General features: G+C 45.7%; 1 protein-coding gene across 1 annotated transcript in view; it reads right to left on the bottom strand.

Annotated features, from left to right (window-relative positions):
- Positions 1-25,845, bottom strand: part of LOC118386188 (NALCN channel auxiliary factor 1-like) — a 176,102-nt gene extending 150,257 nt beyond the window's left edge. The window contains exon 1 of the mRNA XM_035773702.2: positions 24,545-25,845. Coding sequence (XP_035629595.1) covers positions 24,545-25,276 — 732 coding nt within the window. The 5' untranslated portion in view covers positions 25,277-25,845. The remainder of the gene's footprint in view (positions 1-24,544) is intronic.
- Between the last annotated feature and the right edge of the window lie 1,652 nt (positions 25,846-27,497).

Raw genomic sequence — 27,497 nt, 5'->3', positions numbered from 1 at the left:
AAAACTAAGGAGATGATTGTGGACTTCAGGAAACAGCAGAGGGAACACCCCCTATCCACATCGATGGAACAGTAGTGGAGAGGGTAGCAAGTTTTAAGTTCCTCGGCATACACATCACAGACAAACTGAATTGGTCCACTCACACTGACAGCGTCGTGAAGAAGGCGCAGCAGCGCCTCTTCAACCTCAGGAGGCTGAAGAAATTCGGCTTGTCACCAAAAGCACTCACAAACTTCTACAGATGCACAATCGAGAGCATCCTGGCGGGCTGTATCACCGCCTGGTACGGCAACTGCTCCGCCCTCAACCGTAAGGCTCTCCAGAGGGTAGTGAGGTCTGCACAACGCATCACCGGGGGCAAACTACCTGCCCTCCAGGACACCTACACCATCCGATGTTACAGGAAGGCCATAAAGATCATCAAGGACATCAACCACCCGAGCCACTGCCTGTTCACCCCGCTATCATCCAGAAGGCGAGGTCAGTACAGGTGCATCAAAGCTGGGACCGAGAGACTGAAAAACGGCTTCTATCTCAAGGCCATCAGACTGTTAAACAGCCACCACTAACATTGAGTGGCTGCTGCCAACATACTGTCATTGACACTGACCCAACTCCAGCCACTTTAAACAATGCTACCTTATATAATGTTACTTACCCTACATTATTCATCTCATATGCATACGTATATACTGTACTCTATATCATCGACTGCATCCTTATGTAATACATGTATCACTAGCCACTTTAACTATGCCACTTTGTTTACTTTGTCTACATACTCATCTCATGTGTATATACTTTACTCGATACCATCTACTGTATGCTGCCCTGTACCATCACTCATTCATATATCCTTATGTACATATTCTTTATCCCCTTACACTGTGTATAAGACAGTAGTTTTGGAATTGTTAGTTAGATTACTTGTTGGTTATCACTGCATTGTCGGAACTAGAAGCACAAGCATTTCGCTACACTCGCATTAACATCTGCTAACCATGTGTATGTGACAAATCAAATTTGACTTGATTTGATTTATGATAAGCAACTTTGACCTTAGACCTGAAGACTTGCGTTTGCACTGGGAGCTAATAACTAGGATGATCAGTGGGATAAGAAGGCATGCAGACAACCTGGGTTTGATACCCCATTGGTCATAGCTGTATTCATGATCATGTAACAGGCAATAAATACATAAAAACCTTCATCATTACTGTAAAACTGAATATATCCTAGTTTCTCGCTAGAAGAGAGAGGGAGCGATTTGATTATCAATCTGACTATGACTGAGTGAGCTTGCTCATTTTGTGTTACAAGAGGACAATACACGTATTCCCTACCATTAAGCTGGCCGCGTTTCAGTAGCATTGCTTATTTTGCTACAGTAGAGCTGGGCTAATAAAACACAGTCACCAGAGAGAAAACAACCAGTTGGAAAACAGCCCAGAATGCTACAGGCCTCCTATTGTGTCTGTTTATGAGAGAGAGGGTAAGAGAGAGATAGATAGAGAGAGAGAGAGAGAGAGAGAGAGAGAGAGAGAGAGAGAGAGAGAGAGAGAGAGAGAGAGAGAGAGAGAGAGAGAGAAAGGAAAAAGAGACAAAGCCCTGGAGAGAGTGTGAACTCAAAATGTCAGCTAATGGTCCATGGGTCTCTTCTCACCTGATCCCTGTGTGCCAGCCTCAGCCCAAACTTCTACCCCTAACCCTCAACCTTCAGGCCCCACATTCCCACATTCCCCATGAGACCCATTATTCCAGGTTGCCAGCTTTAATCCCAATCCTTATCTTCAGATCCAGCCAAAGACTCCAAACACCCAACCTCCAGTCACAACAGCAGTCCCAGCTCCAGCCATCAAACCCTGCTGTCAGCCACCTTACAGCAGAACAGGCACTGCAGATAGGATGCAGCATATGCAAATCAGAGACCCAATTTCACCAAGCAATTGAAACAACTTTTCACAAGTCCCAATCCCAATGTCCCTAAATTCCAGTCTGAGCCCCAGCCACTGACCCTAGACAGAGAGGATGGCTGACTCTCCTTCTCTCTCTCTTTCTGCTCTTCTCACAATTTTCCTGCTGCAGAAAAACAGCCAATCTGCGTCACCAAGGACACTACAGACAAGCCTGATGGATCTGTTCTGTAACATCACTCTCTTGCCACATCTCCGTATTTCACAAACTCTCTCTCTCTATCTTTCTGTTTCTCTCCCTGCCGTTCTGTTCTCTCTTTCCCTCTATCTTTCCATCACACCCTCAACCCTCAATCCCTCTTTTTTCTCTCACATTCCCTTGCTGTTCTCCCTCTCTTACAATCGCTCTACCTTTCTGACTCTCTTTCTCTTTCGAGAAACACAAAAACATAGACATACACCAACCACCACTAACAGTGAAGTCTTAGAAGTGCAGCAGTGTAGCTATAGTGTAGCAATATGCGGCTGTGTGTTAGCCTGCTAGGCTAACTGTAGGCCAGTCCCATGTTAAACAATGGAAATGGAAAGGACAACCTAGTCAGTTGTACAACTGAATGCCTTCAACTGAAATGTGTCTTCCGCATTTAACCCAACCCCTCTGAATCAGAGAGGTGCTGGGGGCTGCCTTAATGCACATCCACGTCTTCGTCGCCCGGGGAATAGTGGGTTAACTGCCTTTTGGTTACTGGCCCAACGCTCTAACCACTAGGTTACCTGCCACCCAGTCTCATGTTAAACATAATAGTAGTGTGGCTGTGTCTTAGCATGCTAAGCTAGATGTATCCCAGTCCCATGTTCAACAGTAGAGTAGTATGGCTGTGTGTTAGCGCACTAGATTAGCGGTAGCCCAGTCCAATGTTAACCAGAATAGTAGTGTGGCTTTGTGTTAGCATGTTAGACTAGCTGTAGCCCAGTCCCATGTTAAAAGATGGCGCTGACAGCACTTACATTATTAGCCAAGAATGTTTTTTGTGTTATTACATACAGCCGGAAATAACTTTGGGATATCAGAGCGGTGGTAACTCCCCAGCATTACGACCAGGAATATGACTTGGATCCTTTGTTCGCAACTCCCAGGGCAGTTGAACGTACCCCATAGGCTGCTTCAAGACACCGTCAGCGGAGAAGAGGTATTCGGAAGGAACTTCTAGTCCGACTCAGGAGGCGGGCATACCATCCACCACTTCCGAATATATTACTCGCTAATGTTAAGTCTCTGGACAATAAAGTAGACAAGCTCAGGGCAAGGATCTCTAGAGAGACATCAGGGACTATAAACGTACTCTGTTTCACAGAATCATGGCTCTCTCCGGATATACCGTCCCCGTACATTCAACCAGCTGGGTTCTCAGTGGATTGCGCAGAAAGGAATAAAAAACATTACAGGAAGAAGAAGGGCGGGGGTGTATGTTTCATGATTAACTACTCATGGTGTGATTGTGATAACGTACAGAAACTCAAGTCCTTTTGGTCAACGGACCTAGAATACCTCACAATCAAATGCCGACTGTATTACCTCCCAAGAGAATTATCTTCTGTTAGATAGTCACAGCCGTGTATTTTCCCCCTCAAGCCGATACCACGACGGCCCTCAGGGAACAATAAAGAATTTTATGAAAACTGAAAACAACATATCCTGAGGCTGCATTTATTGTAGCTGGGGCTTTTAATAAAGCACATTTTAGGAAAAAGTTCTATCAACACATTGAGAAAAAACTTGACCACTGCTATTCTCTCATCCGGGATGCCTACAAGGCTTTCCCCCGCCCTCCCTTCGGCAAATCAGATCACAACTCCATTTTTCTCCTCCCTTCCAACAGGCAGAAACTCATTCACTGAAGTACCCATGCTAAGGTCTATTCAACGCTGGTCTGACCAATCGGAATCCATGCTTCAAGATTGTTTTGATCAGGCGGCCTGGGATATGTTTCGGGTAGTTTCGGAGAATAACATTGATGTATACACGGACACATTGACGGAGTTCATCAGGAAGTGTATAGGGGATGTTGTTCCCACTGTGACTATTAAAACCTACCCAAATCTGAAACCTTGGATAGATGACAGTATTTGCGGTAAACTGAAAGCGCGAATATGGTTAAATACAAACAGTGTAGTTATTCCCTCCGTAAGGCAATGAAACAGGCAAAAACGTCAGTACAAAAACAAAGTGGAGTCGCAATTCAACAGCTCAGACACGAGACGTATGTGGCAGGGTCTACAGATAATCACGGATTACAAAGGGAAAACCAGCCATGTCGCAGCCACTGACGTCTTACTCCCGGACAAGCTAAACACCTTCTTCACCCACTTTGAGGATAACCCAGTGCCATCGCCGCGGCCCACTCCCAAGGACTGTGGGCTCTCGGCCGACGTGAGTAAGATATTTAAGCGTGTTAACCCTCGAAAGTCTGCCGGCCAGACGGCCTCCCTAGCAGTGTCCTCAGGGCATGAACAGACCAGCTGACTGGTGTGTTTACGGACATATTCAATCTCTCCCTATCCCAGTCTGCTGTCCCCACTTGCTTCAGGATGTCAACCATTGTTCCTGTACCCAAGAAAGCAAAGGTAACTGAACTAAATGACTCTCGCCCTGTAGCACTCACTTCTGTAATCATGAAGTGATTTGAGAGGCTAGTTAAGGATTATATCACCTCACACCATGACCCACTTCCATTTGCTTACCGCCCCAATAGATCCACAGACGATGCATTCACCATTGCACTGCACATTGACCTATCCCATCTGGACAAGAAGAATACCTAACTAATAATGCTGTTTATTGACTATAACTCAGCCTTCAACACCATAGTACCCTCCAAGCTCATCATCAAGCTCAGGGCCCTGGATCTGAAACCCGCCCTGTGCAACTGGGTCCGGGACATCCTGTTGGGCTCTCCCCAGGTGGTGAAGGAAGGAAACAACACCTCCACTTCACTGATCCTCAACACAGGGGACCCACAAGGGTGCGTGCTCAGCCCCCTCCTGTACTCCCTGTTCATCCATGATTGCGTGGCCACACACGCCTCCAATCATCCAGTTTGCATACGACACAACCATAGTAGGCCTGATTACCAACAATGATGAGACAGCCTATAGGGAGGAGGTGAGGGCCCTGGTGGAGTGGTGCTAGGAAAATAACCTCTCCATCAACGTAAAAAAAAATAAAGGAGCTGATCGTGGACTTCATGAATAAGCAGAGGGAGCACGCCCCTATCCACATTGACGGGACAGCAGTAGAGAAGGTGGAAAGCTTCAAGGTCCTCGGCGTACACATCACTGATGATCTGAAAGGGTCCACCCACACAGACAGTGTGGTGAAGAAGGTGAAACATTGCCTCTTCAACCTCAGGAGCCTGAGGAAATGTGGCTTGGCCCCTAAGACCCTCATAAACTTTTACAGATGCACAATTGAGAGCATCCTGTCGGGCTGTATCACCGACCTGGTAAAGCAACTGTACTGTCCGCAACCACCGGGCTCTACAGAGGGTGGTGCGGTCTGCCTAACGCATCACCGGGGGCACAATGTCTGCCCTCCAGGACAGCTACAGCACCCAATGTCACAGGAGGGCTAAAAAGATAATCAAGGACATCAACCACCCACGCCATTTCCTGTTCACCCCACTATCATCCAGAAGGCAAGGTCAGAACAGGTGCATCAAAGGTGCATGAGTTTTAGCATACTAGGCTAGCTGTAGCCCAGTCCCATGTTAAACAGTAGACTAGTGTGGCTATGTGTTACTGTAGCATGCTAGGCTAGCTGTAGCCCAGTCCCATGATAAACAGTAGACTAGTGTGGCTATGTGTTACTGTAGCATGCTAGGCTAGCTGTAGCCCAGTCCCATGTTAAACAGTAGACTAGTGTGGCTATGTGTTACTGTAGCATGCTAGGCTGGATGTAGCCCAGGTGCTAGTGTGAGGTGCTGGGATTGAAAGGTGTGAATTCGGACAGTTGGAGGCCTGGATACAGACACTCCTATCATCCTCTGCCCCACATATCTCTTTCCTTCTGTCATTCTCTCTTCCTTTTTTTCATCTCTCATTTACAGCACAAACACTCTACGGCCATAACACACCTGTGTGTACTAGCAGCAAACATCTTTACCCAAAAGTAGCTGCGCTTTGTATGCTAGTAACAAACTACAGCCAAATGTACCTTTGCTTTTTGTGTTAGCAAAAACACTCTACATCCAAGTGTAACTCAGTGTGCAAGCAGAAACACTTAGCACTACCCACATGTACCTGGGATTAGTGTTTTAGCAGCAACAACTCTACTTCAAAATCTAAATGCTAGCTGCTCAATGTGAAAGCAGCAAAGCAACCACAGGGTAAGCAGTGGACAAAAGGTGGTTTGGTAAGGATAGGACAATGACCTGGTAAGAATTGGTATGGATAACAAGCTAAAAGGATTGGGCATGGATAGGAAGGCTAACATGGTTTGTAAGTTAAGGAAGGAATAACAAGATAGAGACTTCCCATTCATTCCAGGCTACACTCAATACAGCAGACTCACCGACCCCTCACTCTCGCTCTTGTCCTCTCTCTTTCGCTCTATCCAATCTGGCGCCTGTTTCCTGTTACCATAGTAACCCAACTCACCCTCCCTCCTTACCTACCCTCCTCGCTCTCTCTCAAACATGCTATAACTCCATCTCTTTTTCTTCTCCTTACCTCCTCTCTCCCTCACTCATTCTCTTTTCCAGCCTCACACAGTTTAAAGTGAGTGGAAAAGAGCACTCTCCTGTAATGAGGAAGAGAGGGAGAATATCATTCATTTTCTTCATTAAATCATTTAATATTGTGTAAAACTAGATGCCAGGAATCAAACCAATGAGTTTTGGGGAAAAAATCTCAGTGTAATGAATGTATGTACATTATTCTGTGATAGATACACAGAGAACGAGAAATACTGCAACACAAAAAGGCACACACACAAAAACTAAAGCAAACAGAGAGGTGCTCCGGTGCTAATGAGAACTTTAATGTCAACGAGGCACAGACTCAGAGCAGACAGATTAGAATGGTGATTACCCTGAGAATGGGCCCACAGTACACACACACACACTCACACACCAGTGAAGGCATTACTCCACCTTTGAGACTTTCCTGGCTGTACCTGTACTGTTGCTTAGTTCAATCATCCATGCACAGAGACACAGAGAGAGAAAGAGACAGTGGAGGAGAGATAGAGTGCAACAATGAAAGTGAGAGAGAGACAGACAGACACAAACACACAGAGTAGGGTGAAGTGGGATTGTACAAGGAAGGAATGAGTAACTTGTGGACTGAGGGGGGGGTGATGCAGGGACAGGGTGAGAAGGAGGGGTGAGGGACGGAGGTAAAGTGGTTTTGTCAGTGTAACAGCCCTCATGTCCTCTGTACAGGATATGACCCTAATCACTTATGTCAATCAATCTCCACCACCTGTGCCAGAGCATTGCTATCAGTAAGCTATGTGCTGTTAACTGACTGCATCAATAGGAGTGTGTGTGTGTGTGTGTGTGTGTGTGTGTGTGTGCGTGTGTGCGTGTGTGTGTGTGTGTGTGTGTGTGTGTGTGTGTGTGTGTGTGTGTGTGTGTGTGTGTGTGTGTGTGTGTGTGTGTGTGTGTGTGTGTGTGTGTGTGTGTGTGTGTGTGTGTGTGTGTGGTTAGGCTTATATATTTGGGATTCTATTAATCACAGGTGAAATTCACCTACCCCCAGGTTCCATTCACTCCTCCCTCTTTCAACTTTCTCTTGAATGTCCACTCTCTTCTCCATATCTTACTCATCATCATTTTGCTATCTATCTCTCCCTTCTCTCCAAATCTCTCCCTCCTCTCTGACTCATATCTAGCTTGCTCTCCTCCATCTCTCCTTTCCTCCCCCTCTACTGACCTCTTTGCCCGACACCTCACCCCTCTTTTCAAAATTGGAAATCTACAGTGGCGTTTCCACCCTCTTCGCAGAGGTGCACACACACACACACACACACACACAAAAACATCCTAAAAATGAAGAGTGGGAAAATTTGTACTTGATGCAGGTCAGACACAAACACACACCCAGAAGCCATCACACAAAGTATTCAGTGCAATAAATGGTTGAACGCTTCCATTCTTTTGGAATACATCTAGCTATAATCCATCTGAAGAACAAGAATCTACTCCCCGCCTCCCCTCTCCCCAACCAAATGAGCAGCACTCGTTCAGTGAGTGACCACATTTGATGTCCTCTGAGTGAAGGGCCCTTTAGTCCTTTAGCAGCTGGAACCTGAGAGGGCTGAAGGGAGAGGAGGAGGGGATGTGAACGGGTGGTAGTGTAAATCCTATAATAAAGAGGACGGATTGAGAGAACAGTTTATCCAGCTAAGAGACCACACAGGAGGATTAGCCCTACAGAAAGACAGGAGAAAGAGAGGGGGAGGGGAGGAGGGATGGAGAGAGGGAGAGAGAGAGCAGAAAGACAAAGAGGGGTAGAGATAATGGGATGTAAGAGGGTGAATGAGAAACAGAGAGAGGTGGAAAGGAGAGGGATATAGAGTAAGAAAAGAGAGAGAAAAGAGAGAGAGAAAGAGCTGTGCGAGAGAGAGGTGGATGGAGAGGGGGTTAGATGGAAGGATGACTGTGGATTCTGCGAGAGGGGGGTCATTTCTGGGGTCTAACTGGTAGTATTAACGTTGGGAGTCGTTATCTACACCCCACAATCCCCCACCCCCTAGGCCAGGGAAAAGCCAAACAGAGATAATACACACAGACACACACATAACCCAAAGCCATTATTTGGATTGGGATCGCTAAGGGTAATGTACAAAATACAGTATTATGTTTGGTTTCAGGTATATGAATAAGGATCAAGTAGAGTTAAATGGAGAGTGTGAATGTAGTTATCTTAGGTATGTTCGCCTTCATCCTACAGGTGCTTAGGCTGTTTGCTAAGATCTGAAGATATGGAGCTCAGTTGCTCTGTAATCCCCAAGGCCTCTCCTATCTGGTAGTGCTGATGGGCTGTAGCTGAGCAGCTGAGGTAGAGAGCAGTGCTTCTAATGGACAGAGGGAGAGCAGCAGAGAAACAAGATCTCACGGTTTGACAAATTTGACTTCAGATACCGACTTTCGAAGTCGCTCCAAACGTCAAGCTTCGAGGTGTTTTCAATACCCTGGGTTGCTCCTCCTACTCCAGCCGCACCCTGGGTTGCTCCTCCTGCTGCAGCTGCACCCTGGGTTGCTCCTCCTGCTGCAGCCGCACCCTGGGTTGCTCCTCCTACTCCAGCTGCACCCTCGCTTGCTCCTCCTACTGCAGCTGCACCCTGGGTTGCTCCTCCTACTCCAACTGCACCCTGGGTTGCTCCTCCTACTCCAGCTGCACCCTGGGTTGCTCCTCCTACTGCAGCTTCACCCTGGGTTGCTCCTCTTACTCCAGCTGCACCCTGGGTTGCTCCTCCTACTCCAGCTGCACCCTGGGTTGCTCCTCCTACTGCAGCTTCACCCTGGGTTGCTCCTCCCACTGCAGCTGCTCACCCTGGGTTGCTCCTCTTACTCCAGCTGCACCCTGGGTTGCTCCTCCTACTGCAGCTGCTCACCCTGGGTTGCTCCTCTTACTCCAGCTTCACCCTGGGTTGCTCCTCCTACTGCAGCTGCTCACCCTGGGTTGCACCTCCTACTCCAGCTGCAGCCGGGTTGCTCCTCTTACTCCAGCTGCACCCTGGGTTGCTCCTCTTACTCCAGCTGCACCCTGGGTTGCTCCTCTTACTCCAGCTGCACCCTGGGTTGCTCCTCTTACTCCAGCTGCACCCTGGGTTGCACCTCCTACTGCAGCTGCACCCTGGGTTGCACCTCCTACTGCAGCTGCACCCTGGGTTGCTCCTCCTACTGCAGCTGCACCCTGGGTTGCACCTCCTACTGCAGCTGCACCCTGGGTTGCTCCTCCTACTGCAGCTGCACCCTGGGTTGCTCCTCCTACTGCAGCTGCACCCTGGGTTGCTCCTCCTACTGCAGCTGCACCCTGGGTTGCTCCTCCTACTGCAGCTTCACCCTGGGTTGCTCCTCCTACTCCAGCTGCACCCTGGGTTGCTCCTCCTACTGCAGCTTCACCCTGGGTTGCTCCTCCTACTCCAGCTTCACCCTGGGTTGCTCCTCCTACTGCAGCTGCACCCTGGTTTGCTCAGCTGCTTTCACCGGCGCATCGCTGCTGGTTAATTTAGGCATTAATAGAGTTAAACAAAAACAACTCCATGCTTAGGTTTAGGAATTTATTCCGAAGGGCTAAGGTTTGGGATAGGGTAAAACAAAACAAGCCCTATCACTGGGATTTAACATCCGACCCTCTGAGCCGGACCTTGCAGATTACTGTATGTCCATCCACCACCCCCATCCACAATGTCCTAGCAAAACCCATTACACCCCCATCCACAACGCCCTAGCAAAACCCATTACACCCCCATCCACAACGTCCTAGCAAAACCCATTACACCCCCATCCACAACGCCCTAGCAAAACCCATTACACCCCCATCCACAACGCCCTAGCAAAACCCATTACACCCCCATCCACAACGCCCTAGCAAAACCCATTACACCCCCATCCACAACGCCATGGCAAAACCCAAGCCTACTTGATGGTAATTGTCACGTGTGCTCCCTCTACTGGCCTCTAGGTCATCAAGCTGCTCGTTATGGCGCACACCTGTCACCATCGTTATGTGCACATGCGCATCTTCAGACTCACCTGGACTCCATCCCTTCCCTGATTATCTTCCCTACATGTCACTCCCTTTGGTTCCTTCCCCAGGCGTCATTGTTTCTGTTTCATGTCTGTGTGTTGTTCATGGTTCTTCGTTTGTATTATGTTCTGTTTATTGTATTACAACACTCACTCCTTGAACTTGCTTCTCTCAGTGCACATCGTTACAATAATAGGCTGATACACTGCTATGAAACACTACAATGCACACACAACAGAGACCTACAAAACACACCATAGAGATGCATAGAGTTCCACACACATATAGGCCGACACATGCGCACGCACACAAACAGCTTGTTTTAAAGATACACGATAGCATAAGATGCCAACACAACACACAACAGAGACAGATAAAGTCATATATAACAGACAAAACAAGCTATAAAACATTCTGCATAACTCTCTACACACAGAGAAATATTCTATACAGCACCTGGGGCAAAGAGAGAGAAAAAAATAAGTGATAAAGAGATGGAGAGAGAAGAGAGAAGCTTGAGAGAAAACACAGAGAGAGAGAGAGAGAGAGAGAGAGACTGTATTTCACTAGGGAACACACACACAGAGGGGGCTTAGATATCATCTCTTTCCATTGCTTTCCATCAGAGCTACACAGCCTCTCTCGCTCTCCCTCTCTCTCCCCTTCTCCCTCTCGGACACACACACACACACTGACATAACATTATCTGTGTTTTCATCCTCTAAACAATCAGATTATTATCTGCGGCTGAGGGACTGAGGGAGGCATGGGCATAAGGATGTGCTTAGCTTCAGCTCACACATGACTTCATTAGCACAGCACACACACACACACACACACACACACACACACACACACACACACACACACACACACACACACACACACACACACACACACACACACACACACACACACTGGCTGCTGCTTGCTGCTCTCTGTTCTACAGCCCATACATCAGAGGATTGGGGAAGAGATACAGGGGCTGGTTAGGCCTTTACACACTTTTGACTTCAATGCTCTTTTACTGTTGGCTGATCATGAAATTATGACTTGTATGTCTGACTGTACAAGCAACAACACACCTATTGGAACCATGCTATGGGCCCTTCATACGCAACTCTGGACCTCGAAGCCAGTTCTACTGCATTTCTTCATTGTTGCCCTCTAATCAGGGACGGATTTAGACCTGGGACACCAGGTGTGTGCAATGAATTATCAGGTAGAACAGAAAGCCAGCAGGTTCCGGACTTTGTAGGGTAAGAGTTTAATTGCCCCTGTTATGGGCTATAGTAGATGTCCAATGACCGTGCCCTGATCAACATGTTTGACCCTGGCTCGCTCTGTTCATACAGGGTTAGAAAACTCGCTTGATCAAAAACAAACAAAAGCCATTCTTTCTCCTCTATCATACGGCTGTAATGGTCTGTAAGACACACACACAAAACACACCACACATGGCAGCCACTGGGTCCTCTGATTAAAATGGATGGAGTTAGTTAGGCTCAGGTGCTCAAATGAATCGTCTGTTATTAAAAGCTGAGAAAATGTGTAAGTAGTTAGGTTTCCATCCAATTGGTGACAGACTTTCATGTGAATATTCTAAAATCAACTTAAAACACATTTTTCCACCAGATAAAATGTACTTGTTGCAGATAAAAGGATGTGCGTGAAGACGTAGTGCACATAAATATACATTATGTGGTTAAATTCCCATGTACCGAATAAAAAATACAAGTCCAATGGGTTTCCACTGCATTCTCACCTGTACGGCTGGTTTTCTCAGAACATGATCTACGTTATATAGGGAGGGTGTCCACTCTGGTACTGGCACGTGCGCTCGAGCCAAAAGCTTGCAGATACAATGTGGGTATAGTCTGCATAATGAGATTATTATGGACAAAAGAGCGAGATTATTCTTATTGGTCAAACGGCAGTAAAGCATCAATCATCATGTCACAGAAAAAGGTCCTCGATAATTATTGGAAAGGAGCATCAACTCGTCACCTTGCACTTTCACCACCCTGCATATTTCCCAGACTGCCTTGCCTTTCGAGTGAATTGTAGAGTTACCACCCATGACTGTATATGTTCGTGACAGAGACGTCACTGTTGCAATTTTAACTGTTCAGCCCTGTGGCTGTCACGCCCTGACCATAGAGAGCCCTCAGGGTTCTCTATGGTGTAATAGGTCAGAGTGTGACAAGGGGGGTTTTCTAGTTATTTTTGTTCTATGTTGGTGTGTGAGTATGGTTCCCAATTGGAGGCAGCTGAATTTCGTTGCCTCTAATTGGGGATCATACTTAGTGTGTTCCTTTTCCTACCTGCGATATGAGATATTGTTTCGAGTTAGTGCCTATGTGTGCTACGTATTTGCACGTTCGTTAATCTTTGTTGTTGTTTGGAATTTGACTATAATAAATATGTGGAACTCTACTCACGCTGCACCTTGGTCCCCTTATTCATATAACGATCATGGCAGTGGCCTTCACCAAGTGAGATCCTAACTGAATATGTCGTCATTCAAATAAAATGATTTAACACAATACAACACATATTACATAAAGACCTTTGAGGGCCTAGTTTTACCCTAATACTATGGGCTGAAAATCATGGTTTACAGGCAAAATCAGGCCTGCAAGTCACATTATGCTGGATGTAAAGTGATATGTAATTCCAGTGGGGATATCCAACACTTGCCATTTGTGTTCAATTTGCATTCAGAATTTAATTGTATTTATTTATTTCACCTTATTATTTCACCTTTATTTAACCAGGTAGGCAAGTTGAGAACAAGTTCTCAGAATGACTTCCAGGTTAGGAAGACTAAGATATGAAACTACCTAAAGCATCTAAACTGGAACAACCATTTCAGTAACGGGTGCTAGTAACAGATTGGATTTGCTTAGAAACATATATTTTATTTATATGTGAGCTGCATAAAATTAATAATACAACTGGCTGCTTGCATGCTGATTGGACAAGCAGAATTCCCAGCCATGCTGATTGGACAAGCAGAATTCCCAGCCATGCTGTATTGGCCGTCACAGACACACTGTGCCTGCTAACGGTTCCATCTGAAAAGGGATCACTGTGCCTCCATAACAATATCATGCTCATGTTGTTGAATAATTTCTTCTACTCAACTAGCACATTATTTCCCCTCGCTTCCAGTATAGCATTTAGTTTGGTACAGAGGAGGTTAATATAAGCCTCGCTGTTTGCCAGTCCGACCTCGGAAGCAATGTTTCAATTTAGAATTTCCATCTGTGTACCATAATTAGAGTAAACTGTGCCCAGACGAGATGAGACAACGCATCAACGTCATTATCATGTAAATATAAATAGAAGAATAACTCTAACAAACGAAAATGCAGCCAGTGCACTGTCCTTTCAGGCTCAATGTTTGACCTGACTGAGTTAGCTGAAGTTGGGTAGCAAACTAGCAAGTGACAAAAAAGTTATTAAGCCTGCATAGCAATCATTTTGCTTAGAGCAGACGGCCAGACCTATTGCATAGAAACAATGCAAAAAGAGTCACGTCTGTAGCAATATGACCAGAATAACTAACAACAAGATATCTGTCCAGAGTGAAGACACCTGTACCATGTCTTCACTGACATTTTCAACCTCTCCCTGACCGAGTCTGTAATACCAACATGTGTAAAGTAGACCACCATAGTCTCTGTGTCCTAGAAAGAAAAGGTAACCAGCCTAAATTACGACCGCAGAGTAGCACTCACATCACTAGCCATTAAGTGATTTGAAAGACTGGTCATGGGTCACATAAATACCATCATCCCAGAAACCCTAGACCCACTCCAATTTGCATACCTACCCCAACAGATCCACAGATGACGCAACCTCAATCTCACTCCACACTGCCCTTTCCCACCTGGACAAAAGGAACACCTTCGTGAGAATGCTATTCATTGACAACAGCTCAGCATTCAACACCATAGTGACCAACAAAGCTCATCACTAAGCTAAGGACCATGGGACTAAACACCTCCCTCTGCAACTGGATCCTGAATTTCCTGACGGGCCACCCCCAGGTGGTAAGGGTAGGCAACAACGCATCTGCCACACTGACCCTCAACACAGAGGCCCATCCTGTACTCCCTGTTCACCCACAAATGTGTGGCCAAGCACAACTCCAAAAACATCATTAAGTTTTCTGACAACACAACGGTAGTAGGCCTGATCACCGACAATGATGAGACAGCCTATAGGGAGGAGGTCAGAGACCTGGTAGTGTGGTGCCAGGACACAACCTTTCCCTCAACGTCAGCAGGAAAAAGGAGATGTTTGTGGACTACAGGAAAAGGAGGGCCGAACACACCCCCATTCACATCGACAGGGCTGTAGTGGAGCGGGTCGATAGTTTCAAGTTCCTTGGTGTCCACATCACCAACAAACTATAATGGTCCAAACACACCAAAGTCGTGAAGAGGGCACAACAACTAATTTTCCCCCTCAGGAGACTGAAACGATTTGGCAGATCCAGATCCATAAAAAGTTATACTGCTGCACCATCGAGAGCATTTTGACAGGTTGCATCACCAACTGGTATGGCCACTGCTCGGCATCTGGCCGTAAGGCTCTACAGAAGGTAGTGAGTACAGCCCAGTACATCAATGGGACCAGCTACTCGCTGTTTATTATCTAGTCACTTCATTCCTACCTACATGTACAAATGACCTTGATTAACCTGTACCCCAGCACATTGACTAGGTACCCACTTTTTATAGCCTCATTATTGTTATTTTCTCATGTTATTTTTTACTAAATATTTCTTAACTCTATTTTCTTAAAACTGCATTGTTGGTTAAAGGCTTATAAGTAAGCATTTTACAGTAAGGTGTACGTACACCTGTTGTATACGGTGCATGTGACAAATAAAATGTAAGTTGATTTGATAAAGATATAATGCATATAATGCATTCAATTTTGTGTTTACATCCCAATATGACACTTTATATACATCACAGAAGACTGAAATATAACAATACTGTTTGACATGGAAACACTGGATTTTCGGCGTAAATAAAAGTATGTTTATTAATTAGGAAATTAGGAAAAATAATAATAACATTCCACCCATGAGGACACTAGGTCATTTTAATAAAGGAAAGTGCTACTTAATCAATCAATGTAGATGCAAAAACAAAGATATTGAAAAACAAACAATAAAAATGTAAAATATACCAGCAAAAGAGCATCCTGGGAAATAATGAAAATGAGGGGTGTGGTTTTACACTGGTTATATAACACAAACACTGGGGTTATTTTACACCAATGAGTGGTAATGAAACACTTACAGAGTTAATTTAACACTTGAATCAACACGAGGAATGTTACACTGAAAAATCAACACGAGGTAACACTGGTCAATTTACTGCGCTAGTTTCTGCTGTCTGGTGTGAGCACCAGATGACTTAACAATGGAAGAATCTCATCAAACAGCTGTGAGATGGAGACACACAGGGAGAGAGACGGAGAGACAGGGAGAGAGAAGGGAACAGAGAGAGAGAAAAACAGAGGGAGAAAAAGGGAGTGAAGAAATGTGAGTATCTCTGTTGGTTAGACTCTATCAAAGGTTGTGTGAGTAGCTTTACATACAGTTGAGGTCATAATTTTACATACACTTAGGTTGGAGTTGGAGTCAACCACTCCACAAATTTCTTGTCAACAAACTATAGTTCTGGAAAGTTGGTTAGGACACAAGTAACTTTTCTAACAATTGTTTACAGACAGATTATTTAACTTGTAATTCACTGTATCACAATTACAGTGGGTCAGAAGTTCACAAACACTAAGTTAACCGTGCATTTAAACAGATTGGAAAATTCCAGAAATTTATGTCATGGCTTTAGGAGCATCTGATTGACATCATTTGAGTCAATTGGAGGTGTACCTGTGGATGTATTTCAAGGCCAACCTTCAAACTCGGAGCCTCTTTGCTTGACATCATGGGAAAATCAAAAGAAATCAGCCAAGACCTCAGAGAAATAATTGGAGACCTCCACAAGTCTGGTTCATTCTTGTGAGCAATTTCCAAACACCTGAAGGTACCACGTTCATCTGTACAAACACCAGTACGCAAGTATAAACACCATGGGACAATGCAGCCATCATACCGCTCAGGAAGGAGACACGTTCCGTCTCCTACAGATGAACGTACTTCAGTGCGAAAAGTGCAAATCGATTGTACTTTTTGGAGAAATGTCCTCTGGTCTGATGAAACAAAAATAGAACTGTTTGGCCATAATGACCATCGTTATGTTAGGAGGAAAAAGAGGGAGGCTTGCAAGCCGAAGAACACCATCCCAACCGTGAAGCACAGGGGTGGCAGCATCATGTTGTGGGGGTGCTTTGGTGCAGAAGGGATGGTGCACTACACAAAATAGATGGCATCATGAGGAGGAAAATTATGTGGATATATTGAACATCTCAAGACATCAGTCAGGAAGTTAAAGCTTGGTCACAAATGGGTCTTCCAAATGGACAATGACTCCAAACATACTTGCAAAGTTGTGGCAAAATGGCTTAAGGACAAAGTCAAGGAGTGGCCATCACAAAGCCCTGCCCTAAATCCTGCAGAACTGAAAAAGCGTGTGCGAGCAAGGAGGCCTACAAATCTGACTCAGTTACACCAGCTCTGTCAGGAGGAATGGGCTAAAATTTACCCAACTTATTGTGGGAAGCTTGTGGAAGGCTACCTGAAACGTTTGACCCAAGTTAAACAATTTAAAGGCAATGCTACTAAAAACGAATTGAGTGTATGTAAACTTCTGACCCACTGGGAATGTGATGAAAGAAATCAAAGCTGAAATAAATCACTCTCTCTACTATTATTCTGACATTTCACATTCTTAAAATTAAGTGGTGATAACTGACCTAAAAAAGGGAATTTTTACTAGGATTAAATGTCAGGTATTGTGACAAACTGAGTTTAAATGTAATTGGCTAAGGTGTATGTAAACTTCCGACTTCAACTGTATGCTTAGTTCAATTCCATTTTATTAGATTTCACTTGTATACCAAGTAATTTATAATATGACACTGCACTGCATTAACCCAACAAAAGCTAGGTTGACAGCCACAAGAAGAAAATTATGTTAAGAACTACAGTAGGACCGTGGTGGAGAAGGTGATGCTACAACTCATAAAGGGGAGAATGTAGAACTGCAGGCACCGCTTTGAGGTATGGATATTTTTAGATGATAGAGAATACAACACAACAAACAAGGCTTCCAGTGTAGTAAGAAAAGCAAATCAACCAGTAACACAATTGATATCGACTTCCATATTCACTGTGTGATTCCTCAATTTTGCAGTAACTCTGCTCTCCTGCTGTGTGTTATGGTGCTACTTCACCTTCCTTCCCATCATGATGGCCAATCAGGTCAGGGGTCACCATGATTTCACGGGGTAGCTCTGTACAGTTTCTCCAGAAGCCTTCTGCAAGCTTTGTCTCCCCGAGTCGTTAATTAGCTACTAGCAGGCATTACTGTTGAACTCATCTGATAACTGGGCTCCCCTGTGCTACAGAGAAGCCTGAAGAACTGAGAGAGAGAGAGAGAGAGAGAGAGAGAGAGAGAGAGAGAGAGAGAGAGAGAGAGAGAGAGAGAGAGAGAGAGAGAGAGAGAGAGAGAGAGAGAGAGAGGGTATAGAGGGATGCTGCGAGCAATAGGCATGCAGAAATACAAACAGAGAGATAAACGGAGCGTTTAGGAATCATTAAGCTAAGTGTATGTGTTTCTCTCGCTCCCTTTCCCTCTCTCTGAACAAAAGAAAGCATACATCCTGTACAGCTACGTGCGACCAGTGTGAAATGGCTAGATAGTTAACGGCGCACTCTGAGGGCGTTGCACTCGCTCTGAGACCGTGAAGTAGTTGTTTCCCATGCTCTACAAGGGCCGCCGCTTTCGTGGAGCGATTAGGTAACGATGCTTCCTGGGTGACTGTTGTTGACGTGTGCAGTGGGTCCCTGGTTCGAGCCCATGATGAGGGACGACGCTGTTACATACACCCAAAACCATTTACACCCCCTTCCTCTCACACATAAACATAATTTTAAAAAGCACACACACATAATGTAAATGCACAAACAATGTGAATAATTTATTGCTAATTAATGACTCGGGGAGCCATAGATCTGATTGGGTGCAATAAAGAATTCACACAGCAGGCCATTATATCATTAGCTGCAAAGCTGTGCTCTGTGTTGGACTGAATGGACTGGTAAATGGGGCTACTTCCTGGGTGTGACACGTACATACGTACACAAACACACACACATAGCAGTAGTGAATTATAGCTGTGGGAAAGAAAACAGGAATAAACTGGAATATTGACAGAAAGTCAAGAAGCGAGGCGAGATATTGACAGGTTTCTCCTGGACTAGGTCTGTGAACGCAGGTGGAGAGGGAGAGAAACATTGTGTCTGTGGACAGACGCGTTTCCATGGGAGTGGAGGCAGACATAGAGCACTTGTCTAGGAGACACATTTCCTTATCTGAGTGCCTGGGGAGAAACAAACAGTGTCAGCTCATATGGAGGGGAGTTTCCCTGTTTCCATAGGCCTGTTGCTAGCTGCTGCTGCTGGGAGAAAACGCACATAACTGTAATTGAATTTTACCCAAAGCCACCATCAGAGAGAGGGAGGGAGGGAAGAGAGGGAGGGAGGAAATTACAGGGGGCATGCTGTATATGTGTACTGATAATATCCAACAGTGAGTGAACTGTGTGACATTCAGAGGTTCCCTCTATATTATGTACATTGATGCATTATAATCTGAACTGTAGGAAATGACATGTTTACCAGCTGAAAACGGTCAGAATCACCTTGACAACTGACATAACATACAGTATAAACATCGCTCCTTCTGGATAAGCCTTCCTGTCGCGCCTGTTCTTTCCAAGAGCTGAATTTAAAGAGAAATTACTTCCAAATATATTCATTTTACTATGAAACTTCATCAAGTGGGCAAAAGACATGATAACATGAATTCAGCAAAGGCAAAATAAAAGATAGAGACACGGTCCCAGAGAAAAGGACAGATGAAAAGAAAGGTGGAAGAGAGGGAATGGGACACAGAATGGAAGTTCAAGACAATACACGTGGAGGGAATGAGAGAAATGAATGAGAGAGGAAAGGCTTATGAGAGAGATAGGTCGAGAATTGGAGAGAAAGAGTGAATGAGATGGTGGGCAGCAGAAGCAGGGGTGGAGAGGGAGGCAGTGGGCCCTGTGAGGACAGGCCTGTAATTGAAGCGAAGGAAAAAGACCTTAACCCAGATCAGTATCTATCACTCTCCGGCAGGAAGAAAGAGCTCAACACCCGCAGATTTCCTGAGAGGGCGACAGATGAGGACAGAGGGAAGAGGAGAGAGAGTGGAGGGAGAGAGAGAGGGAGAGGTAGGGGATGATGTAGCGACAGATACTGCTGATTGCAAAGATTACTTCTCTGAGAAAACCTGGCCGCTGTGGGTACACTGCCCTTACTCACTCTCTCTCTCTCTCACACACACACACACACACACACACACACACACACACACACACACACACACACACACACACACACACACACACACACACACACACACACACACACACACACACACACACACACACACACACACACACACACACAGGCTGGCAGACAGAGCTCAGAGGAGATCAGCATGTTGAGACAGACAGAACCCTCGAGACATGGTCATCTGAGAGGAGGAGAATTATGCAAGTGCAAATTAAATTACACCGGAAGAGAGAGGCAGGCATGGACCTGCAGGAAACACTGGGCTCTGTGTGTGTGTGTGTGTGTGTGTGTGTGTGTGTGTGTGTGTGTGTGTGTGTGTGTGTGTGTGTGTGTGTGTGTGTGTGTGTGTGTGTGTGTGTGTGTGTGTGTGTGTGTGTGTGTGTGTGTGTGTGTGTGTGTGCGTGCGTATGTGCTATTTGTTATGCACATTATGAAAACACACACACAGAGACACGGACAAACAGACTGAGATGCTATCTGGTATGTGATGAGCCAGGTTCACACAGAGATCAAAGGTTTTAAAGATCACACATGGACAGGACGGAAAGAGAGGGAGGGGGAAAAAGCATGCCTGAATGTAATATGGTAAAACTCACACACACAGCAACTAACACATTGTGTGTGTGTTTGTTGTGCCACATAGAGCACCCAGCGGAACACAAAAGCAGCCCTTTGACACCTGATACTCACTCGCTGCCAGTGTGTGAGAGAGAAGCTTAGTGGTCAGAGTAACCATCGCCTCTTATTGGCTCTCCTGACGCAGGGCCTGTAGGCCTATTACATCTCTCTCTCTGTCTCTCTCTCTCTCTTTCTCTCTCTCGCTCTTCCCTCTCTTTCATTCTCTCTAAACTACATTCAACAACTACAGAAGGGACATTGAACAATACATTAGCTACCCCTTACCTCAGCTCTCTCCCTCCCCTGTCCTGCCCTATTAACCCCTCTATTCACACCCATACCGGATATCGCTCAGGGCAAAGGGCCTCGGAAAGGGAAAGGAGGGCGGGGAAGAAAAGAGAGGATAATATCCGTTTTGCTAATTCTGCTGTTTGTCCAGCTTAGTGGAGTGGGTTCTCTAGGCGGTGACAGTATGTGATTCAGGCTTAGAGTGCTGTGCTTGTCTAAAGGTCACACTAACACAGGAGACCATTAGCAATTCAGATGTGGCTAAGAGGGTAAGAGGCTGCACTGGTCCCAGTGCCTGCTGCCTGGCTGGCCCTTATTGCATTATCAGGGAGTATAGCGGCAGCTAGCATGCTCGACACTGATTATGTGACAAAAAGGGGAGGGGAGATATTATGTGTCTGTTATGTAACACACTGCCGTTCAAAAGTTTGGGGTCACTTAGAAATATCCTTGTTTTTGAAAGAGAAATACATTTCTTGTCCATTAAAATAACATCAAATGGATCAGAAATACAGTGTAGATATTGTTAATGTTGTAAATGACTATTGTAGCTGGAAACTGCTGATTTTTTATGGAATATCTACAGAGGCGTACAGAGGCCCATTATCAGCAAACAACTTTCTTCTGAAACTTGTCAGGCAATTCTTGTCCTGAGAAATGAAGGCTTTTCCATGCGAAAAATTGCGGAAAAAAACTGAAGATCTCGTACAATGCCGTGTACTACTCCCTTCACAGAACAGCGCGAACTGGCTCTAACCAGAATAGAAAGAGGAGTGGGAGGCCCCAGTGCACAACTGAGCAAGAGGACAAGTACATTAGAGTGTGTAGTTTGAGAAACAGACGCCTCACAAGTCTTCAACTGGCAGCTTCATTAAAGGGTACCCGCAAAACACCAGTCTCAACATCATCAGAGAAGAGGCGACTCCGGGATGATGGCCTTCTAGGCAGAGTGGCAAAGAAAAATCCATATCTCAGACTTGCCAATAAAAATAAAAGATTAAGATGGGCAAAAGAACACAGACACTGGACAGAGGAACTCTGCCTAGAAGGCCTCTTCACTGTTGATGTTGAGACTGGTGTTTTACGGGTACTATTTAATGAAGCTGCCAGTTGAGGACTTGTGAGGCATCTGTTTCTCAAACTAGACACTCTAATGTTCTTGTCCTCTTGCTCAGTTGTGCACCGGGGCCTCCCCCTCCTCTTTCTATTCTGGTTAGAGACTGTTTGCACTGTTCTGTGAAGGGAGTAGTACACAGCATTGTAAGAGATCTTCAGTTTCTTGGCAATTTCTCACATGGAATAGCCTCCATTTCTTAGAACAAGAATAGACTGACGAGTTTCAGAAGAAAGGTTTTTGTTTCTGGCCATTTTGAACATGTTACCGAACCCACAAATGCTGATGCTCCAGATACTCAACTAGTCTAAAGAAGGCCAGTTGTATTGCTTATTTAATCAGAACAACCGTTTTCAGCTGTGCTAACATAATTGCAAAAGGGATTTCTAATGATCAATTAGCCTTTTAAAACGATAAACTTGGATTAGCTAATACCCACAGAACACATTCATTCACTCACACATACACACACTCTCTCTCTCTTTCCCTCTCTCTCTCTCTCTCTTTCTCTCTCTCGTCCCACTCATTCCACCCCCATATCCCTAGCACATCTGGGACAGCAGATCTACCAGCCAAGGTCAACTCCATTACTGCTGCTGACAGAAAATCACACTGGCCATGAAGCTTTTACACACAGACCTCATATCCTGACATTAGACCGACTGAGATAAGCATACTTGTAATGCTAGCCATAGACTGAATGATTATAGATTGGGGTTTCTGATTCCAGTATGATCAGCTGAAGGAGGAAAAGTGATGGTTGCTGCTTATTTCAGGAGGATTTTAACCAGAGGCCTCGCATGGTTCTATATACTTCAGCACCATGGACAGAGAACACACCTCACAAGGACCCACACAGCTGAGACCGAGACCACCACAGAGAGAGAGAGAGAGAGAGAGAGAGAGAGAGAGAGAGAGAGAGAGAGAGAGAGAGAGAGAGAGCAGCCCGTAACAGTCTACTGCACAACAAATGAAAAAATAACAAGTGTAATCTAGCCAATGTCTCTAACCTGTGTAGCATTGCTGTTTTCTGCAACATGACTGCACAACCATGACTGCACATAACATTTGGGGCAACAATACTTTGCCAGTGACACCTGCGATTAAGTGTGTGTGTGTGTGTGTGTGTGTGTGTGTGTGTGTGTGTGTGTGTGTGTGTGTGTGTGTGTGTGTGTGTGTGTGTGTGTGTGTGTGTGTGTGTGTGTGTGTGTGTGTGTGTGTGTGTGTGTGTGTGTGTGTGTGTGAACGATAGTGTCATATATTCCACGTTGGTGCAATATTAGCAAAACCTGTTAGTTTCAATCATGCTGAGCTCACAACACAACGTGAAACAATCTGCATCATCCCTCTGAAAGACCCGTTTGCTGACGTGTGTTGACCAATTGAGGCAGTGGTGTACTGCTCTATGTTACAGAGAGATATGTCATCGGGACAACAACAAACCGGCTAGGCCTTCCCCTCTAGTACACCCTCTCCTCTGATAGCCTCCAACACGGTAACAGATGATCACATCACCACACTGCCGAGGCCTTGCTACAGACCTATAAGGCTACACCCCCTAACACAAACACACACACGGAGAAAGAGAAAGAGAGAGAGAGAGAGAGAAGAGAGAGTGAGAGAGAGAGAGAGAGAGAGAGAGAGAGAGAGAGAGAGAGAGAGAGAGAGAGAGAGAGAGAGAGAGAGAGAGAGAGAGAGAGAGAGAGAGAGAGATGGGGGGGTCGAGATCTAGGTCTGATGCTTTCAGAACAATAGAGAGCACCTCTCTCGCTCTCTCTCTGGTTAGTTGGAGAACCAATCCCTTGGGTTTTGACACCGTTTGTGATGCAAAGATTATATCTGAGGAGAGAACCTAATCAGGGGCACAATCTATTTTTGTATTAAGATGCTTCCTTTTTAGTGTAGGCTTGTGATTCTTTGGCTGCAGCCTTTAAAGTATCACAATACATGGCAGTTATACTCAATACCCTATTAGATTCAAACTCTCTCTCACTCTTTCTGTTTGCTGTAGGCTATGTGACACAATCATCACACATTAACTCCTGCACAAAAATCTACAAGTGCGCGTCCACGCTCGCTCGTTCTCGCACAAACATACACACGCACGCATGCACACATTGCAGGAAGGACAAGTGGGGTGATGTCTCTCGCAAACTATTTGAAATCATTCCCACATCGTGATAGATATCGGTTACCATGACGACTGGGAATCAATCCAAGCCCAATCAATCCAAGCCCCCTATATAGGCTAAAAAGACAGTAGCCTACCTATAGTGCGTTGATATGTGAAAGCCATCCACATCCTACCTTGCATTCCTCCATACATGTCCTGACCGAGTATTCATCAGTCTCATATTTCTCAACCAACTGCTCAAACTCCCGGTAGTCCTCCTGAGCTTGCCGGTCAAAGCGCTGGTAAACCCGGACACACTCGCTGCATCCCAGCGTGTCACCCTCAGCCACGTCCAGGCTGCAGTTTATATTGTCCGGACTTGTAAACCCGTTAAACAAATCCAAAAGAGAGTAGGAATTACAAAAAGAAAGATACAAATCGCTCAGATTCAAGTCCGCCGACTGCGTCCTCTCCCCGCCCCCGGAGAGGCCCAGGCAGACGGGCTCTGCGTCCGTGAAAGTGAAGCAGTCTTTGGACAAGCTGTCCGGGTGACAGGTGTCCAGTCGCCACAGAGGTTTGGTAGAATTCCCTATAAAAATAACATCTGACTTTCTGGCAAGGGGGCCGTGGGGGGAATGGGGGTCAGAGGAGGGGGTATGGTGGTGAGTGGAGTTTGGGTACTCGACCATGTCCGTAAAGGCGAGCCGCTTGTCCTGCCGCTTGTCTCGGGTCCGCGTCAGTTTGGCCTCGGCGCAGAACCACAAGTGATCAGAGAGCAGGACGGTGATGAACAGAAGAGAGGCCAGCGATAGGCGCCATCTCTGGGCCCGCTCCGACTCGGTAAATGGCTTCTCGTTCTCTCGGGGTGCAAACCAGATTTTTAAGCCGTCATCTTGCTTCCGACACATCCAAGCACCCCTGGTCATATTTTAGGAAAAGCGCAGCTCTGGCCGACTCCACCGCGGGGGCTCCTCTGCCACTATACTCATTGACTTTGGGAGATGGACTCTGGTTATTTATCCTCGGTAACGGTGGGCTGCCGTGCCGCCGCCGGTCCTGGGCTCTCCTCTCTCGCGCCAGACGCCGTCGGTGTGTTATTCCGATCCAATTAGCGCGCCCGCACAGATTAAGCCTCGCGCTGCCGCATCCCCGTTCTCCATGGCTCTCCGGGGGGAAACCACGTTCTCTGTAACCGCATGCCTCGCGCCTCGCTCCCTCTCTTCTGCTCTCCGGGGTGGTGCTCGCGCGCAGAGAGACCAGCTGTGGCCAGTTTATCAGTGCTGTTGCCGTTACTGCTGCAGTTTCCCGGATTCAATTATGAGAAAGCAAAAGCCGTTTGATTGTGCCCCAGTTGATTTTTTCCAGTTCGTATCTGGGTTGAATGCCTTGGATCTTTTCTCCCAATGGCCACAGTCATCTTGGACCTGGGTTAAATTGCCGCCATGTTCGTCTTGAACACTTTTGGGGGGAGCGGGGTCCGTTTGCGTCATCTCCATCGTTACGATAGCTCCATCGTTGCGAAGTGGCGTAGCAGCTTACTACCTATTACACACTCAGATACATGCAGGCATTTAATGGCACTATTCCACCACTCTGGACTACAGTACGCAGTCATGAAATGTGAGGTCTTATACCTGTTACAATCTGGGTTGGGAAAAGATTGGCTATATATATATATTCAGCACAGTTGCTACTATATATGCAGTTCAGACATTGGGGAGAAGTATGGCAGAAAAAGTAAATGTCACGAAATGTCTCAGTGCTAAATATGTATGGTGCAAGTTGATCAACAAATCATTTGCCACATTATTTCGATGCCATGAATGACAGATCATGAGGAATGTACAGCTGGTCCTATGGTACGATAACAGCCTTTACAAACAATGTGCATAAAACCCCCTTATGCCTGGCATGCAATGAGCGTGGCATTCAGCTAAATGACATGCACAGTCACCTCCAAAAATGATTGGCACCCTTGATAAAGATGAGCAAAAAAGACTGTATAAAAGTAATAATACAAATAGCTTACTGAGCTATATTGAATGATATGAAAATATGAACATTATATTATTTTATGCTAATACAATTACTCCGATAAATAAATGTTGTTTAACAAGTAAAACGTTTTTCTCTCAAAAAGATAGGTGTCATAGTTATTGGCCTGTTTTCAGTACTCTGTGCGACTCCCCTTGTGAGGAAAACGTCACTGAGCCTTTATCTATAATGTTTCATGAGATTGGAGAACACATTGGGAGGAATCTTAGACCATTCCTTCATGCAGAATTCTACTTTCCAGATCCTTGATATCCTTCGGTCTGCACGTATGGACTGCCCTATTCAACTCAAACCACGTGTTTTTAATGAGATAGCCATAGCAAAATCTAGATTTTCTTTGTGGAATTTGATGTGTGCTTGGGGTTATTGTCTTGCCGGATGGTCAATGTAAAGCTAAGTTTCAGCCTCCGGGCAAAGGCATCAGGTTTTGGGCTAAAATGTCCTAGTACACGGTAAAGTTTATGATGCCGTTGACCTTACCAAGGGCCGCAGGACAAGTGGGAACAACATAGCCCCGTGTTGTTGGAGTGCGCTCTCCCGCCCCTCACCCCCAGGGATTTGGCATGAACCCGGAGTGTATCATGCAGGGGGAAAGATGGGCTTTGACAACACCGGCACTGCTAAGAAACCACGGCTGTCTGATTCGCATGGCTGCACGTTTAATTGGCAGGTGTGGAAACATGAGGTTTGTGTATAGACTATTCTGCCAAGTGATATAGGCTACTGTGTGTGTGTTTGTCCCGTAACCTTGCACCGTCCATGGTGTCTTATCAGCGTTGCAGTATTTGGTCAATGACTTTAAAACAAACACACAACTTCTATGGTAATCAGACTCACTTGTGTGTGTGTGTGTGTGTGTGTGTGTGTGTCTATGTGTGTGTGCGTGTGCGTGTCTGAGAGCGATAGAGATAAAGAGAGAGAGAGGTTTCTGGTTAGCGTGTTGAATGTAAATGACAGTATTTATCCGCATCCTTAAAGCTGCCAAATCATTGTCAGTTTGAATTGCTTGGAGTGCTACAAAGGAGACGAGAGAGTGTTGCTTAATGTTAATGGGGCGCATATTGGAGAAGCCAAGAGATGATTATCTGAATC

This window comes from Oncorhynchus keta, chromosome 7, assembly GCF_023373465.1.
Source record: "Oncorhynchus keta strain PuntledgeMale-10-30-2019 chromosome 7, Oket_V2, whole genome shotgun sequence".
In the NCBI taxonomy this organism is placed as follows: domain Eukaryota; kingdom Metazoa; phylum Chordata; class Actinopteri; order Salmoniformes; family Salmonidae; genus Oncorhynchus; species Oncorhynchus keta.
Note: the sequence above shows the minus strand (reverse complement) of the source record. Positions and strands in the feature narration are given on the sequence as shown.